This window comes from Primulina tabacum, chromosome 15 (genome assembly GCF_025594145.1).
Source record: "Primulina tabacum isolate GXHZ01 chromosome 15, ASM2559414v2, whole genome shotgun sequence".
Taxonomy (NCBI): Eukaryota; Viridiplantae; Streptophyta; class Magnoliopsida; order Lamiales; family Gesneriaceae; genus Primulina; species Primulina tabacum.
Genome location: NC_134564.1, coordinates 35,468,980 through 35,487,277, shown reverse-complemented (window position 1 = coordinate 35,487,277; position 18,298 = coordinate 35,468,980). Strand labels below are relative to the sequence as shown.

At 32.6% G+C, this 18,298-nt stretch overlaps 3 protein-coding genes and 1 long non-coding RNA gene across 6 annotated transcripts; 3 read left to right on the top strand and 1 right to left on the bottom strand.

Annotated features, from left to right (window-relative positions):
* The first annotated feature begins 2,712 nt into the window (after window positions 1-2,712).
* LOC142527664 (mRNA cap guanine-N(7) methyltransferase 1-like) lies at window positions 2,713-6,539 on the top strand. 3 transcript variants are annotated; one of them, XM_075632544.1, is made up of 13 exons: window positions 2,713-3,020; window positions 3,484-3,623; window positions 3,819-3,887; window positions 3,980-4,051; window positions 4,267-4,359; window positions 4,780-4,836; window positions 5,091-5,229; window positions 5,448-5,512; window positions 5,596-5,646; window positions 5,740-5,802; window positions 5,914-6,037; window positions 6,127-6,188; window positions 6,250-6,539. In XM_075632544.1, exons 1-13 carry the CDS (start codon window positions 2,942-2,944, stop codon window positions 6,337-6,339), a joined length of 1,104 nt encoding a protein of 367 aa, XP_075488659.1. In that variant the 5' UTR covers window positions 2,713-2,941; the 3' UTR covers window positions 6,340-6,539. The 3 variants fall into 3 exon arrangements, with proteins under 3 accessions (XP_075488659.1, XP_075488658.1, XP_075488657.1); XM_075632543.1 differs by lacking the exon at window positions 6,250-6,539 and having other exon boundaries at window positions 3,493-3,623; window positions 6,127-6,227; XM_075632542.1 differs by lacking the exon at window positions 6,250-6,539 and having other exon boundaries at window positions 2,716-3,020; window positions 6,127-6,227.
* Window positions 6,540-9,003: 2,464 nt separating this feature from the next.
* On the bottom strand, window positions 9,004-10,229 carry LOC142526689 (uncharacterized). Its single transcript, XR_012815302.1, has 2 exons — window positions 9,529-10,229; window positions 9,004-9,219 (listed from the first exon to the last, which is right to left on the bottom strand). It is a non-coding gene; the product is annotated as an uncharacterized LOC142526689 (long non-coding RNA).
* Window positions 10,230-14,647: 4,418 nt separating this feature from the next.
* Window positions 14,648-16,247, top strand: LOC142527481 (uncharacterized). The gene is made up of 3 exons (XM_075632292.1): window positions 14,648-15,289; window positions 15,411-15,636; window positions 15,752-16,247. Exons 1-3 carry the CDS (start codon window positions 14,984-14,986, stop codon window positions 16,186-16,188), a joined length of 969 nt encoding a protein of 322 aa, XP_075488407.1. The 5' UTR covers window positions 14,648-14,983; the 3' UTR covers window positions 16,189-16,247.
* Window positions 16,248-16,467: 220 nt separating this feature from the next.
* LOC142526207 (uncharacterized) lies at window positions 16,468-17,452 on the top strand. The gene is made up of 2 exons (XM_075630457.1): window positions 16,468-16,775; window positions 16,848-17,452. The coding sequence occupies exons 1-2, from the start codon at window positions 16,659-16,661 to the stop codon at window positions 17,412-17,414; spliced, it is 684 nt and encodes a 227-aa protein (XP_075486572.1). The 5' UTR covers window positions 16,468-16,658; the 3' UTR covers window positions 17,415-17,452.
* The last annotated feature ends 846 nt before the right edge of the window (window positions 17,453-18,298 follow it).

Sequence of the window (18,298 nt, the reverse complement as noted above, 5' to 3'; positions counted from 1 at the left end):
AGAAAAAAATTTGTTCAACTAGAACGACATAAGACCTAAATAATAAATATCATCTATTAATACATTATATCAAATAATTTAGTTTTAAACTAAAGTTTTAACTTCGGATTCAATTCATATTTCACGATGATTGATCGAAAAATACAATGCATTCTCAGTTATATACATTTAACTTCTATGTTCCTCTCCTTAATGTTGGAAAACATTTCTTTGCTAAAATAACAATTGAAAAATTGCATTATAAAAATATCAATGTTATTGATTCAATATACTCCAGCATAATTTCTAACATATTTTCAGTCTCTTCTAGAGATTTAATATAGTGCATTTTTTGCACAATCAATAATTTTAATAATAAACTTTTGTTCAAGCAAAAAATAACAATAAAAGTATTTGTATCAATGTCCTATTATCGGTATATAAATTTCTAGTTTTTAATACCAAAAAATTTAAGTTTATAACAGCAACAAACTTCTATTCATAATATCAATAAACTTCAGGTTTACCATATTAGAAAACCGCAACAACAATAAACTCTTGATTTATTGTAATATTTATTTTATTGACATTGATAAAAAATCATTTTTTATAAATTGAGTTTTTGTACCATTCAATTTTATTTTGATATTTGTTGGTCAATCATCTCGATATTATATTTGTCTATGAGACACAAATAATATTCAACGTCGAGAACTTTTTTCCTTCTGAAAAATGCATATAAACTCTTGAAAGTACTATAACTATTCTAGAGCAATTTATTTATAATAATATATTATATTGAATGAATATTGTCATTTGATTAAGATATCTAAATATTATCAAACACATTATTTTCATTGTTAACAAAATGATCTTCTGCATCTTTAATACATTTATGTTAAATTATGTTTAAAATATAATTTGGATAATAATCAATTTCATCCATAAATTCTATATCATGCTTGATGAAAATCGATATGAGCCTTCAATGTATTTCACATACGATATAATGATCCGAGAAATCAATATACATTTGGTACAACATTGTGACAATAAAATAATTTTTAATCTAGGAACAGTCAAAATTGAAAAAATTTATAATATCAAGTTGATCATTTACCTTAAATAATTACTTACAATTCACCATGAATTTATTGTTCCTTCTTTTTCCAATGCTTTCTTTCCGATCAAGTGGATCCTTTAACTTAGATTAACACATCAGAAATCCTAAAACATATTTTATATTTAAAGATGATGTTAAAACAAACTCATATCAATGATCCAAAAAATAATTTAAGATTACTAAATCAAAAGCCTTTTTAAACTATATTTCTGATGGAATTTATTCAATTTGTATAACATTATATTATCATGCTTTACAACAATTTATTCAAATTAATTTATTATTATAACTATATTTTTTCACATCTCCATTAAAGTTTATTTCTAGTTGTTATCACTGAAACAAATGCCATCTAAAAATTACGTGAATACACATATAATTTTTTCAGTCAAACCAATATTATTCAGAAATATCGATAAACTATATATATATATATATATATATATATATATATATATATTGAGATAAGACTATACTTCTAATGATCATCGAATCAGTATTTTCATTAATATGACAAATATTTGATTTTATATCAGTATTCTCGAGGAATAAATTTTTTTGATATTAGATCAATATACTTCTAGATTACTGAAAAATATTTGATATTACATGAATATTATGCAGAAATACATATAAATTTTAGATCGTTTATCAATATTTCTTGGGAATATCGACAACCGTTAGATCGTAGATCGATATTCACCAAAAAAATCTACAGATATTTTAAATCTTGAATCCTAAGTCCAATATTCTTCATGAATATATAACATTTTTATATTTTTGATATGTCTATACTAATGATTTTAAAATCAATATTCTTCATAAATGTTTATAGATATTAGATATTTCTAAATATCAATATAAAATATGTGTACTACTTCAGAAGCATTAATATAAATTATAATATTGTGCTATTTTAGGAGTATCAACATAAATATTATGGATTATGTTGTTTTTCGAGCATAAATTAATATATCATCATAAATATAATCTTTGATCTTAGATCAATATTTTTGACAAAGTTTTTGATTTTACATCAACATTCATCAAGAATATTGACAGTTATAAGTTATGAAGCTAAAATAATGTTGAGCTAAATTAAAAGTTGTGCTCTATTAGATAACAACAAAAATAAAAATATTTGCGTTGATAACGTGTTATAAAATTGATAAGAAATGATAGTACAGAAGAGAGAAAGTCGAGTTCAGAGAACGACTCCGAAATATTTTTTTCATAGCTAAGAACCCCTATTTTTATGATACAATAGTATGATACAAATATGTAGATATAAATATTTATCTTAATAAAAAATCTATGTACATAATAATCTATATTTACAATCACATCGTCGATAAAAACTATAATATTTTTATAATCATAATCTCAAAATTATGATTAATTTATTCATATGATTTATTATTAGTTTTTTACAGTTTAAATAATGAAAATAATAATATTTAACAAAATATAAGAATTTTTTTTATAATAAATCAAAGGGGGCCGGGTTAAACAATTAAATGCAGAAATCCCGGCAATGTTTTTTGCAAAAACAATTTTAAAAAATAATTAATATTTTTGTAAATATTCAATTAAACTTAAAAAAAAACCCCCTCTTTCTCATCTCGCTATTGCATCTGGCGTTTCCCCACCCCCACATGTTCCTTATTTTCCTTCGTCAAATCATTCTGCCGCACAACAAGGATAAATTATTTTCTTGGAATCTTGTTTCCAGTTTTCACAGCACACAAAACCCTGCGGGATTTTTTTGCCCAGTTACTGAATTAGTTCTAGTTTTTCGGATCGATACACTACATATAGTTCTCATTGATATAGATACACATGAAACGTGGATACGATGAATCTTCGTCGTCGGGTCTTCTTGGACCTCCTCAATTTAAATTTAAATACAACCCCGAAGGTATTTCGTTTTTTTGGTTATTTGTTTCGAATTGGATTGAAGGATTGAGCACCGTCCAAAAGCTCCTAAAAAATTAGTGATTGTGTAATCTTTTTGGGTTATTCGAGACTCACCCAAAGTTCATCTTGTCTTTCAAGAAAAAAGGTGATTACGTAGAACTTATGGTGTTCTCTTAATTTGATTTTAATTGGATTCCTGGTTATAAGAAAGTTCGGAACGTTTTCAAATTTTTGTCTGCTGATAACAAAAAACTGAGCTTGGGGTAGGGAGAATCGTCGATAAATTTTCTGGCATGTTATTTATTTTTTTGGTTAGTGTTGGGTATCCAATATAAAAAATTAAGCTCAATGCTGGAGTTAAGCTGAGGGTTTAGTTTCATTTGTTTTTGCATCATTATTTTTCTTTTGGGCATAGGAATTAGAAACATATTTGGTCAGCATTTCATTTTACATTTGTTGTTTAGGGGATACAGAATTTTTAGAGGATGAAAGCACTAAGATATTTGCGAGGAAAGTTGCTGATCATTACAGTGCAAGAACTAATCAGACATTAGAAGAACGTGAAGCGAGCCCTATTATCCACTTGAAGAAACTAAACAACTGGGTATTTGTTGATCTCGAATTGTCCTCTTCATTTGTGGTCGTTGATTTGTTTTACCGTTTTTTAAGTTATCGCATGAATTGATTCAGAGCAAATATAGCAACTCTAATCAAGTTATATGTTTTTGTAATCCAATGCAAAGCTGGAAACAAGAGAGGTAGTGTTGTTCCTCTTCTCATCGCCCGTTTTATTCAACAGATAAAGAGTGTCTTGATTCAGCTATACACAAAAAAGGGGGATGCGGTTCTCGATTTGGCGTGTGGAAAGGTAGTGAATTAGGTGAATATTATGAAATTATTTGAATTATGCGTACTTACGTTTTCCTTCTGATTTTTTCTTGTCTTATATTTTTTTACCAGGGTGGTGAACTTATCAAATGGGATAAGGCAAATATTGGTTACTATGTTGGTATTGATATTGCTGATGGTTCGGTATGTTTTTCTATTATTTAATTTGGTGTTTTAACTATTTTTGGAGTGTTTTCTTTTAATATTAAGGTATGATATCTACCCTTTTATTTTTATATTCTTGGTTAAATTTAAGTAGTTTCTTGGTAGATTCATAGGTTAACAAAAGTGATGTCAATATTGCTAAATATTCATAGATTATCATCTATTTGATGTCATGATCCCTGCTTTGATAACAGATAGAAGATTGCCGCACACGATATAATGGTGATGCAGACCATCACCAGCGCCGCAAGAAGTTCTCAAGGCTCTTATGTGGAGACTGCTACGAGGTAGATAGCGAGTAGCTGGTTTAAGAGTTGATTTTCACATATAGATGCTACGAAACACATATGTAATTGATTACCATACTCGTTGATAGCAGTAATTTTCACTGCTTGTGCATGTCTGTATGTGTGACGTATGGTTTAAATGTAGCGCGTGGGCTATTTTATATTTTAAAATATTGGGGTCATACTGTTATTATGAGCAATAATTTTTTTGTTCGTGGGCAAGCGCTCGCTCTGCAATATGTAGTATCTTGAAATTTAAGTGGACCATTTCTTAATATCTGTACACATTAGATCAAAATTATATTGTTAATAAGTCAATAGCTTAAGGCCAAGGACAGTGTCAACATAGCTGAGGTTACTAGATTTGCAATTAAGCTATGCATGTTATTGTTTCGAGTGATCCATCTCTTTATATTGTAGGTTCGACTGGATAAGGTTTTGGCAGATGATGCTCCTTTTGATATCTGCAGCTGCCAGGTGAGGAAGTTACTTCCTAAGCCCCTGTTATTAAATAATTTTATTCAAGCCAACTTCCTATCTCCGCTCCCACATATTTTCCTGTAAGAAAAATAAATAAGTGTTTCTTAAACTGAGAGCTTGAATATTACCTCCATTTAAACGAAAGGATCTGAAAACCATGATAACTTTCCTCTTTTACAAATGATAATTGTAAATTATAATATTAAATGTGTTTATGTGAATTTAAAGTGTCAAGAGTTGAAATAGTGCAGTTTGCTTTGCATTACTCATGGTCTACTGAGGCACGTGCGCGGCGAGCCTTGGCTAATGTATCAGCTTTACTTCGACCTGGGGGCATCTTCATCGGAACAATGCCAAATGCAAATGTTATCATAAAAAAGCTCAGAGAAGGTTTGATTTGTGCAAAGTTGTTTAACTTTTTGCGTGCACGTAACTTGCACGCAAATATCTCATAAATATTTGATTTTATTGTCGATGTTTGTTCAAGTTATTACATAACTTAAATGTTACCCAATATTTTAAATACTCACTTGGTGTGATTTAAATGACCATGGTGAGCAAGTTTTAAGTGGACATTTTGTTAACAGACCTTTCAACATTCTATGCAGCTGATGGACTGGCTTTTGGTAATAGCGTGTACTGGATACGTTTTGACGAAGAATTCGAAAATAAGGTGAATTTACACGTTGTCAGAAAAAAACAATCGAAACACCATGTTGATTATTGATTGGTTTTTTCCATTTTTGCTTGTTCTAGAAATTTAAATCTTCAAGTCCCTTCGGAATCAAGTACAAGTTCCACCTAGAGGTATTTTATTCTTTGCCACAATTTTTCAAGTACTCTAATTGTGAAGCAGAATATAGTCCTTCCATCATTGTAATAGGCTGAATCCTTTCGCAGGATGCCGTTGATTGTCCCGAATGGATTGTCCCTTTTGATCTGTTCAAATCATTGGCCGAAGAGGTCTTGATTTTTTTTCTAATGGATTAATCTGTCCAATTACGAGTTGGTATTTTTTTCAGCTCCAAAAAAATCTTCTTCTTATGCCTTTAAAACATATTTTAAATCCTGCAGTATGGATTCGAGTTGGTTTTTGTCAAAAACGCACACGCATTTGTGGATGAATACTTGAAGATACCTGAATATATTGAGCTCATGCGAAGACTCGGTGCTCTGGGTGACGGGAAAGAAGACCAAAGTGAGTTCTAATTTTACATTTACGACTAACATCCAAACATACCATTTACTTTCCCGCCGGAAACTATATACTTCTAATCTTGGCTACAGGTACGTTATCACAGGATGAATGGGAGGTCGCCTACTTATATTCAGCCTTTGTCTTGAAAAAGGTGAACAAAATTATAATCATAAATCAATAGTATATGTAAAACTGTAATTATCTACCATTAGTCCATTACGTTGCCTGTCAGTGGCGGACGGGACAAAGGTAAAATGCATCTGTTGAAGCAGGATATTATGCACATCAGCGATGAGGTTTAGTCTATGATTATTCTTTTTAAAGATTCACTTGCCATAATCTCATTGGAATAAAACATTGAGGATTTCTTCGTCTTAGAAAAGGCTAATGAAGCCTGCAAAATATAATTTATACTCAATTTAAATTTGTAATTAAATGTTTCCAAATCAGTTTTGTAGAAATTGGAATGAGCTACCTCTTTTATCAATATTAAAACATGGCGTAAGATGTTCATTAAATCTATTTGGTGTTAAATATGTTTCACTAAAAATTTATCATCAACTGAAACCCTCATCGTACGTATCATGGCTCCCACCCACAGTTGTGAGCCTACCAACACCTCTTATATTTTTATATAATATTTTGTGGTAACCAAGTAGAATTTCAATTTCATTAAATAATTAAGTTATATTATTAACGTGTAAATGAGTAAGGTGTGTGATAAGTCCAAATCCTATATAATACCTAAAAAAAAGAAATAAAATATTATTAGATTTTATTGACGCGAGAATTTTAGAGTTTTGGAAGAAAATCTGGGCAAATCTTGATAAAGACATAGTCTCATTTTTTAAAAATATAATTTCTACAATTTTATTTATAAGTTGAAGTTGGCATGAGCTACAAAGATTTTTGGAGATCAGGGCCATTAAGTTGAGATTAAAAGGAGAGAACATTAGAGAAGTGAAAGAAGAGAACACTGACATCAGGATATCTCTCTCTTAAGAACATGGAGGAAGAAGGAATTTAGAATTTGAAAGAGATGAGAAAGACAACTTTAAAGGAGGAATCGTGTCAAACACATCGAGATTTTCTTATTCCTTATTATATTTTATTCTTATGAATTCAAACATTGTGTATTTCTTTGTTTTGATTTTATGGAATAATTTTTTTTTGACTAATACCACAATAAGTCTTAACAATATTTTGTTTGATATTTAGTTTATTTTCAGTATATTATTTTTCTTGATTTTAATTATTGATCGATGTTGACTTAATATTTCTTGTTAATAGTCTAGTTACCTATTTACTTGTTTATTGATAAACACGAATCGGAACACGCTTGGTTAAATATAGCAACAAAGACGTTATCAACACATGGTTAAACTGATTAGAAATAATATTCGATTTCAGTATGCGATTTTAGTTGAAAAATGAAGTTTCACAAAGATTTAATATATTTAGATCTAATTAAATTTAATTAGAAATAATTGGAGTGTTATATTTAAATATATTTATTAACTCGAATAATAATTTAGTAAATAAATTGAGCATTTCATCGTGATTATCAAGAATTGAATAATGTTGACATATTGTCAATAATTAAATAATGTTGACATGTCAACATAGTAGAGCTCGTTACCGTTGTGTGTTTTAATTCTTTATTTGAAGTTAAATCAATCCTTGATATTTGAATCCATCGTTTTTAATTGTCATTATTTTATTTAATAGTTTAGATTATTAATCAATATATCATATTTTATTTATTTTATCTAGTTTAAGTTAAATGATAAAAATTCTAGTAATTAAATACTAGTCTATGTGAGATCGATACTTAGACTCATTATGCATTTTATTATAACTTGACACATTCCGCTTCTTAGATTTATTTCTAATCAAAATTGTTGTGCATTTAAATTGTAATCTATTTTTTTGTGTGTAAACAATAAAATTAAAATTTAAATTTATATCTCGGAATAATTTCAAATCTGTCAATCCTGTTGACATATTTTGTAATTGTGTGTGTGTTTTTAGTTGCGAAATCCTCCAAAGACTCGGCGGACAAAATAACAATCCAAGTAGGCAACGGACGAAGGAGGGAGACCAATGAGCCGTAAATGCCGCTGTCATAGGCCACGTGCGGGACCCATTCACATAAAATCACAATCATTTTAATTAATTAATTACGTACAACTTATTTAATTTTAGGACCTTCTTAATAATATTCGACAAAAGAATCCAATGCCTGCAAATGAATCCAACCCAACCCGTGAACATTGCGACCCCCTTTTGTTTAGCTTATTTCTTTTCAAGTAAAACTCGTCCCATTTCCACAGCATATTTGAATCCAAATCCATTCACCTCATCAATAAAATTTTTTTTATCATTGTATTCTAAATAAGTTAATTTCAATTTATTAAAACCCACTTATTTGAATCTCAATGATTATTATTGAGTTGGGTTTTTTGTTAACATTTTATTATTATTAAAAAAAAACTCAAAAGTTTCTTTTAAAAACTTTTGTGAGACGAATCTCTTATTTGAGTCATCCATGAAAAAATATTACTTTTTATGCTAAGAGTATTACATTTTATTGTGAATATCGATAAGGTTAATCTGTCTCACAGATAAAGATTCGTGAAACCGTATTCACAAGAGACATACTCTTTTTTTTTATTATTATTATTCTCAGGTACCCTTGCTTGCATAATATGACAGCTAAAAAAAATTATGAGTTTTTATTTTATCTATATTTCATTATATATTCGACATGTGTTGCATATATGCAGAGAGGAAAATGTTTTTCTGTCTTAAATTGAACCTCTTGAAAAATATAAAAGTGAGATTGTAATTTGAAATCGCACACACCAAGAACAAATTCAATTAGTTTGAATATGATCGTCACAAAATACCTACTAAATGTGACCAATAATCATCCAAATCTTATCTAAAAAAATTTAAGCCAAACGGAACAAAACCCAGAAGATTATATAATTTTCTCATTTAATCAGGAGATCTGATTCCGAAATTTTTACACTACAATGTAACATGCAGATTATATAATATATATTAACATATACAAACAAAATTAAATTACAAAAATAATAGCCACCCGTTTCTTAAGAGCTTCATCTTTCAGCTGCAGATAGATCCTCTCTCTTCTCCGATCATCTTCTTCAGTCCGTCTGCGTTATATAAGCCAAGAAAAAGATTCAGTACTATTTTTATCATCCTTGTCGTTTATTATTTAAAGCGATCGATAATCCACCGTAATTAATGAGAATAATTTCGGTTTTTCTTTAAATGGAAGAATAATTACTAATTTCTGGAATTCAAAAGAACGGATTACCATTAGCATTTTTATGAAAGTTGACTGACACAATGGCTAATATTTGAAACAGCAATTTCTGCAACTAAGCAACGGCATCCCCGATTAAACAAAAAGTTCAACTTTACTGATTAAAACATAAACAAAATAAAGGAAAAGAACCCACCATCTGTGCTGCAATCGGGTGGATCTTCGAAGAGTGATAAAGAAAGTTGTTTGTGCGCAAGCCCGATGTCGAAAAGTATAAGCCCGGAGTTGGGATCATCGACGATGATGTCTTTGACCGGAAGCCATAGAAAGAGCTCTTCCTGAGAGAAACCCTGAACGCCGGTGAGGCTGCCGTAGGTGAGGTTAGCTCGCACCTCGCTCTCGTAGAATGCCATGGTGTCGAACTTGGTCAGGCACGGGCCGTCAAGAAACACTTCGAGTAGGCCGGAGCCCGAGAAAGTGTAGGACTTGATTTGCTTGGGTATGAGGCCGGCCGGCAGTCCCATGGACTTGAGGAGTTCGTGTATGGATGAGGAGTGGCAGAGTGGGAGAGTGAGGAAGATGAAGAAGAAGAGGAAGAAGAGGAGGAGATAAAGGGGGAGAGTACGGGTGGACGCCATGGGTGAATAATAAAGTAATAATACTGGGAAAAAATAAGGAAAGAGAACAATCGAGGGGTTTAAGGAGTGGTTTAGTAAGGGAATTTGGAAAGTAGCAAGCTTGTTTAAAAAAGGAAGTTTATGCTGCTTGGTATTGTACTAAATTACCCCTCAATCCCTAAATTATTATGTGAATATAAATATATAAAAAAATAATTAAAATAATCTACATAATTATGGTGAACATGGGACTCATAGTCTATCTTTAGGATATCATCGAAAATTTATATTAAAAAAAATATATCGGGAAGTGATATATTTGAATTTAGTGATTTTGTGTTGAATATGCAAGAGTTGCTTTGGGATCTACTCAGTTGGTGGGACCAAAACAATGGCATCTAATCAATGAATTGTAGGGGGCCGGACTGCGTTCGTCGTTGTGCGACGCGACAATGATACTTGTCGGGACATATTAACAAGGAAATTTCGTTTTAATGTCAGACTAATATGAGGGATTAGTAGATATTTATGGGATTTTGTTTGCTTATTTACATGGTTTAAATACAATGTTTGGTTGAAACTGGATAAAAGGGGGATTGTACATTATCAAAAGAGTAATGATAGCGCATTTGTTTATCCTATTTAAAGTCACAACCAAGCATGACTAATTTTGTTAGGCATATTAAGTAGGTCCGAAAGTGAGACCAACGGCTTCCCCGTCGCGTTGCGCCACGTTAAAATTTTATTCATGTTCTCTCATTAAGGTAAAATTAAAATTTTAAATAGTATCATTGCTCCAAAAGGTGAAATCGCTCACCTTAGGCGCCCCTCACCTCCAGCCCGACAGGATTGTGAGAGGAGGTAAATCATGGTGACTCAGCCAACCAGCAGCAGCTAGACCTTATGCTACGCCGCGCACAAGGAGCTCCCCCTCATTGGAGGGAATTTAACTCCCACACTGCCGCTTGCGAGACTCGATCCCTGGTCATTGCTCCAAGATTCACTGCTGCTGACCAACTAAGCTAAGCCCATGCGGGCTTTTAAATAGTATCATGTTTTAACTAGAGATGGTACTATACCGAAAATCTTATATCGTATACCGTACCGAGAATCATGGTATAAGAAAATTCATATCGTACCGAAATTTTTCGATATATCGATTATACCGAAATTGTACAGTATACATTAATTTTGATACGGTATCGATATATACCGTTTTATACCGAAAAAACCTTACATTTTAAATTTTTTTATAAATTTATTGTTTTAAAATATTATATATTTTAAAAATTTTGTATATTTTTTGGTATTTCGGTATTCCGGTATATACCTGTTGTGCCTAATATTTCAGAAACCCAAAACAAATTCAACAGATGAAAGCCAATTGTTATGTTCAGAACTCAAAGAAGCCCAAAATTCGGCCCAAGTGAAATTGCAGTTGGCCCAATGAATCAACGTGATATCAGTTGCTGCCAGTGCCCAACATGGAAGAACGTGGAGTGATGGGGGAAGGGAAAACTGCTGTGCGGAATGTAACAAAAGCAAAAAGAATAATCAGAAAGAGGTCCCAACAAATTCACAAAAAATCTACAGCAACTTCTCTGCAACTTTGCTCTCATATATTTGGTCGTATATTTTATTTCCAGCAATCGTCTTCCATAGATTTCAGAATGTTTGTTCAAGTTTCTTGTAAAAACTTTGTTCGAATTTATAATGGCATAACAAATGTTGATGTTGTTTATGAATTCTCCCTTTAAGTTCATTATATTCGCCGCCACTTCACGTTCTTATTTTTGGAGCCATTTCGAAGGAATTATAACTAACGGTCGAATCGAGATTCGCAACGCTTGGTAAACGGAGTCAGATTAATTCACATTTGGCACGAACACGTGCCTGGCACGCCCGCAAATTTTCGAGACAAACAATACCGAATTTTCAAATTGCATACCGTTGTCGTACCGAAAAATTCGATATTGTTACCGTACCGTACCGGAATCTTCGATATACCGAAAATTCGGTAAATTCTATATTTTTTCGGTAAGATAATCACGGTATACCGAAAATTCGGTATTTTTTCCCACTCTAGTTTTAACTAGTGGCACGGCCTTGAGAAATTTATGTAAATAAATATATGTAATTTTGAGAAGCATTTAATTTTCTCTATTTGATGACAAATCATTTTGCCCAAACAAAAGGCTGATGAACTAACAATCCTTTCCTAGGGTCATCCTTAGCACCAAGACACCTGAGCCTTCCTGCAAGGGGAGAAAGATCATGTTCCATGTGTGCCCCTCGTAAATTCAGACAATTACAAAAGCTTCTGGTACGTGGACGTGAAAAGGATACATCAATTTTGGACAAGGGTAATTCGGTCAAAAGACTCACATTGTAACGTCCGGTACCGTATCCGTAAAGTCAAATGTAAGCATTTACTAATTATTATTATAATATCAGGAATTTGAATTATGATTTATTCCAAAAATAAAAGGCGTTGATTTGGGGGTGTCGTTTTCGGTTATGCCACTGGTTGAAGCATTCAGTGGCGGCCACCTCGATTGGTGACCTGTTTTTGGTGATATTTACAAAATGGATAATGCTAAAAGTTACGTGTACAATTATTTCGTGAAATTTTATATTTAATATATGTTGAGACTGTGACAAATTGATACAAAATTTGATGTACAAATATTGATGCATCATTCTTACAAAATGAGGTCTTTCGGAACCGTTTACTTTTCTCTTCCGGTTTCAGATTTTTGTCTTCCGAAATTTTCCAGCTTACGATGCTTGGAATCAATTTTAAGTTAAGAACCGGTTGCTCGTTCATAACATGGTCCAACGTTTTGTTTCGATAGGACAAATAATCATGTTGCGTGCAAAATATATAAAATATAATATTTAAACTCAAAAACTTATTTGTTAGCGAATCAATTATGTGAAACATGTCTCTTATCCGATTCAATCTATAAAAAATATTATATTTCATACCAAAAATACTCCTTTTTTAATATAAGCATGAGGTCAGGTCGACCCGTTTCACAGATATAAATTCTTGAGACTGTCTCACATGAGATCTATACATATTTAAAATAATTTTATTATGATGCATAAATTTAAAATTTGAAAAACTAATATAATACTATGTGGCCGTAACAAATATATAAAAATAATATTAGAATTCGTAGAAAAAAGTAGAGAAAAATAATTATCATGTAATTTATGCTTTCTGTAGTTCACTTGAAAAAGATTTGTATAATAAAAATTTGAAAAAAAAAGAAAGAAAAGAAACTCACTCATCTCTTTGAGGTTTATATGTACTCGACATAGAGTTGAAAAATATAAGAAAATGCTAATATTATCTGAGGTGGGATTGTATGTTGCGATCTGCGTCTTCTTCATGGAGTAAATTTAAATAATAATAATAAAAATAAAAATAAAAATAATTTATTTATTTATTTGTTTATTCAACGAGAAAATAGTTCAGTGTTCCAAAGCTGGACGGCAATCATTGAAAATGGTCAGATGGGTATGAAAAAGACCGTCACCATTTAATTAATTTACCATAATTGTCTATCCCGCTAACACATAGATACGTGTTTATTACAAAAGCCATGGGGTCTCTCGCACACATTAATATGCTAAAGTGGAAACATGATTTATAAATTAGTGCATGAAATTATGATATTTCCCACGAATTGTTGGCAAATGAAATTATTGTTTGAGTGAAGACATGGCCGGCCTTCCTTACACGCAGTTGTTGTAAGAATCTTAAATGGAGTTAGTTTTGAAGAAGTTGATCATCAGTCAAATATCAATGTACCCAACTACATGTTTGTTGTAGCAGAGCAGCAGCCGACACAGCACATGCTTCCTTTAATGGTGAATTAAATGTTTTGTTGTGTATAGAATTGAAGAAGATGATTATTTATTTGCTTGCATGGATGCTAAGGATCGTATTCAATCAACAATTCTGATTTCATTTGGAAAATTTTTAGGAATTTAATATTAACAACAAGACACTTAGGGCCAGTTTGGTAGGTATGACTAAGTTTGGATTGACTATTAATATTTTGTTTGCTTTCACTTTTAGATTTCAGATTGATTATTTCATCGACAATTTCACTGTTTTGGTTTGACAATAAATCCATGCATTGAAGACCGATTAAAACAATCCGGCTACCCCAAATAATTTTAACGACCAAAATACCCCTGATGTCAATTCCCAACTTGCATGTGGGTCTTCTTCACGTCATTCTCCCAATTTCTTTCGCGGACTGGTGCCCTTGACCACTGTTGAAGACGTTCGAGATCGAGAGGGGACAACCAAATCCCCACTTCAAACATAGATCTGAAGTAATTCCAAGCGCATTCGAAGGTAAATGTGGATAAATTCTAGCTTCGTTTTTTATTGTGATTGTTGATTTTTTAGCTGCTGCGTGACGCCTTTTGCCGTCGATTTGCCAAAAAATTATTGTTGTATGTTTTCGTTTTCTTCTTGAAATGCATTGTAGAAACGGATTTTAGAAACTTTTTACTTTGTTGGGTGTGTTTTTATATTTTGCTGCTAATAATTTTTTAAAAAGCAACTACCAAAAACAAGGACCTCGTCTTACAGTGTACTAGACATTCATAGGTTGGTATATTTGTGATGTTGTGCAAGAAATATTGGATGATAGTAACTTCTTGCATTTTTTGTAATGGTATTGATGTAAATGATACAGAAGAGCCATAATATTATTAACTCTTTTTTCGGAGACTTGTTAATCATTTATTGGCTTGATCTAACTTTTTTATGTTTGGTAAGTAAGAGTGCAAAATGGACCGTAGACGTCATAATATTAGAATTTTTCTGCTGCTACACCAATTGTTGATCCGCACAATTTTTATGGTATGTCTTTTAACACGGCATCGCACGAGATTACTCGCTCAACGACGTCGAGAAGCACGTAGAACGTCAGCTTCGTACATCATGACGGGAAGACTGAATGCACAACTAAACCATTTGAGAAGAATTATTGAAACCGGAGATGTTCAATGTGTGGTCAATTTGAGGATGAACAGAATTCATTTGCACAACTATGTTACTTGTTAACTCATGTCGGCGGGCTTGATCATTCTAGATATGTTAGGACTGAAGAAAAGGTGGCTATGTTTTTGTCCATTTTGGCGCATCATAAAAAAAGCCGCGTTATCGGACATGATTACGTAAGAAGTGGTCAAACAATCAGCACACATTTCCATGAAGTCTTGGGGTCATTACTGAAGCTCCATCCTATACTGCTTGTGAAACCTTCCCCTGTCGATGAAACTTGCACCGACGAGACGTGGAAATGGTTCAAGGTAATATGAAAATTTTCTCAATATTAATTACTACAAGTTTCATTTTTAATTTTGTACGTACAATACCTTTTAGTATACATCCTGATTAATATTACTCATACTTTTCTAACTTATTTTGCAGGGTTGTGTTGGTGCGTTGGATGATACATATATAAATGTCAATGTGCCTTTTTTAGAGAAGGGAAAGTACCGAACCAGAAAAGGAACCATTGCAGTTAATGTTTTGGGAGTGTGCAACCGAGATATGAACTTCATTTATGCGCTTTGTGGGTGGGAAGGATTGGCAGCGGATGCTCGAGTTCTTCAGGACGCATTATCACGTGACGACGGTCTTAAAGTTGAAAGAGGTTAAAATATTGTTCACTGTAGTCATCTTATTTCACAGTTCTTTATCATTGGATTGGCGTTGCATTGTTTATTTAATTTAACATATATTAACAAAATATATGACTTCGATGGTAGGTTGTTACTATTTGTGCGACAATGGATATGCAAACGTCCAGGGCTTCTTGACTCCGTACAGAAGAGTACCATACCACAGGGATGCTTGGGGAAATCGCACAAATGCTCCACAGAATTATAAAGAACTCTTCAATTGGAGACGCAGCAAAGCAAGGAACGTCATTGAAAGAGCTTTTGAGTTGCTTAAGAAAAGATGGGCTATTCTGCGAAGTCCTTATTTCTACCCACTAAAAACTCAAAACAGAATCATAATGGCATGCATTTTGTTACACAACTTCATCCGATCTCAAATGCCGGATAATCTTGTAGACGAGATTGAAGAGGACACATTAAGCCCAACTCCACAGAATGAGACTAACTTTATTGAGGATTTCAATTCCTCCGATGTATGGGATATGTGGAGAGATAACTTTGCAATGTCGATGTACCACAACTAGGACAATTGTTTTATGTTATTGTATTTGGATTCCAAACTTGAATTTCGTTGGTAGTTATGTGGTTCTCATGTTTGAACGAATTATTGTTTCTGAATTAGGTTTTGGATTAAGTGTTGTATTACAAAATATGTTGTCGAATGTGTTTATCCATGTTTCTATTTATTGTAGCATATCTTCTTCTAACTTGTCATATCACTGTTTAACAGGTAAACATAGCAGACACATTCGAATCCATGGATAGCGCAAGTGCGACTTCGAAAGGAAAAAAAAACAGACAAGTTGCGGCGAATTTGGACATGCCCTGAGGAAGAGGTTCTAATTGTGGCACTGAAAGATATAATAAGCAAAGGATATAAAACGGAGAACGGTTTCCGTAATGGCTATTTACCATTATTGGAATCTTCATTGAGGAATGCTTTCAAAGATTCAGATCTACGTGGCCATCCACACATAACTTCCAAAATACACGTATGGAAGAAACATTATGGATGTCTGACACATCAATGCTATCAAAAAGTGGTATTGGTTGGAATGACACAGAGAACATGATTGACGCTACAAATGAGGCATGGGATGCGATAGTGAAGGTAATAAATTTAAGTGCAATGTTTAAATTTCGTATTTGAAATGATTACTCTATTAAAACAAAGTTATTTTAGGTGGACAATAGTGTTCGAGTTATGCGTTACAAGCGCTGGCCACACTATAAAGATTGGTGCGAAATCTTTGGCTATGATAGGGCAACAGGTGATCGAGTGGAGACTTTTTCAGCGGTTGTTCATGATGTCTTCAATATCACTGAGCATGAACCCATTGACATGGAATTTGGCATGGACGAATTTTACCGCCCACTTAAAGGAGATGGTGAATCAATGTCTGTAGGTCAGAGTGTTCCCTCAAACCCAACAGGAGTTTCGAAGGTGAGGTCTAAGAGACGCAAGAAGTTAGACGAAGTTGACAACCAAATTGTTGCTGCAATCAATAATTTAGCTGACATCACGAAGGAGACAATGTCAAACCTCATAAAAGAAATGTCATCTGATTCGAAAATTGAAGATGCTATGGATAGTGTGTTGGCCACATTAGGAACGATCCGGGAATTAAATTCAGACGACAAAGTGCGTGTTGCGGAGCTACTGGTGGATAACCCCAATAAACTTGCTTTGTTCTTGCGGCTTAATCTTGAAGGAAAGATAAGCTTAATTAATCGACTTCTGAATCTCTAACCTCACATGCTATGCGGTACATGAACTTGATGGTTGTGATTATGTTTTGTTAATGACCTGAACTATTTTGTGTAAGGATCTTTCCACTTTTGTATCATGATGTATAGGGTACCATATTTGGCCACCATATTATAATAGCTGTGCTTAAACTTGAGATGTAATTCAGAATCAGAGTTAGATGATGGGTATGCATCGTTGTTGCTGGGTTATGGACAGTGCTCGTGCTACCATATTATAATAGCTGTGCTCATGCTACTGGTTTCACCTGCTATGTTAATGTTATGTGCAAATTTTTTTTTGGTTTTGTGGTTTTTATCGGGTTTCATCGTGTCCGTATATTCATATATGAATGCTTAGATACAAACTGACTGTGTTTTAATAGTATGACTTCAACTTATGCCAAAATGCACTAGGATGAGTATTTGTTGAGATTTTTAATGCTTCTGATTCTCATTACAACTTCGAGTAGCATAACAAATTGTAAATATTATATAAGTACAAGGGTACAAATTGTTAAGTTTGTGACTGAAATCATTCAAACGATATTGGAGTCTTGCCTCTTTAAACAAGTAGAACCAATATCTTGCCTCTTAAAATAAGTAAAACCAGTATGCTACTCTTTAAATACATTCACGAGCAATGCATGTACGTGGCCATACCTAAATTCACTCATAACTTACCAGCATCTATATTACTCATACCAACACCAAAATAAGTTATACGAACACCAAAATAAGTCCCAACTTGACACAAGATTTTTTTTAAAAATGACAGTGGCCATACCTAAATTCACTCATAACTTACCAGCATCTACATTACTTATACAAACAACTAAATAATTTATACGAACACCAAAATTTGGTGAATTAATTATACAAACACCA

Excerpts from the sequence above, each read along its gene's own strand:
- LOC142527481 (XM_075632292.1), top strand. The coding sequence starts at position 14,984 with ATGTGTGGTCAATTTGAGGATGAACAGAATTCATTTGCACAACTATGT. Across the intron at positions 15,290-15,410 it reads AGACGTGGAAATGGTTCAAG|GGTTGTGTTGGTGCGTTGGA; the intron begins GTAATATGAAAA and ends CTTATTTTGCAG. Across the intron at positions 15,637-15,751 it reads CGGTCTTAAAGTTGAAAGAG|GTTGTTACTATTTGTGCGAC; the intron begins GTTAAAATATTG and ends CTTCGATGGTAG.
- LOC142527664 (XM_075632544.1), top strand. The coding sequence starts at position 2,942 with ATGAAACGTGGATACGATGAATCTTCGTCGTCGGGTCTTCTTGGACCT. Across the intron at positions 4,360-4,779 it reads TATGTGGAGACTGCTACGAG|GTTCGACTGGATAAGGTTTT; the intron begins GTAGATAGCGAG and ends TTTATATTGTAG. Across the intron at positions 5,647-5,739 it reads AGTACAAGTTCCACCTAGAG|GATGCCGTTGATTGTCCCGA; the intron begins GTATTTTATTCT and ends ATCCTTTCGCAG.
- LOC142526207 (XM_075630457.1), top strand. The coding sequence starts at position 16,659 with ATGGAAGAAACATTATGGATGTCTGACACATCAATGCTATCAAAAAGT. Across the intron at positions 16,776-16,847 it reads CATGGGATGCGATAGTGAAG|GTGGACAATAGTGTTCGAGT; the intron begins GTAATAAATTTA and ends AAGTTATTTTAG.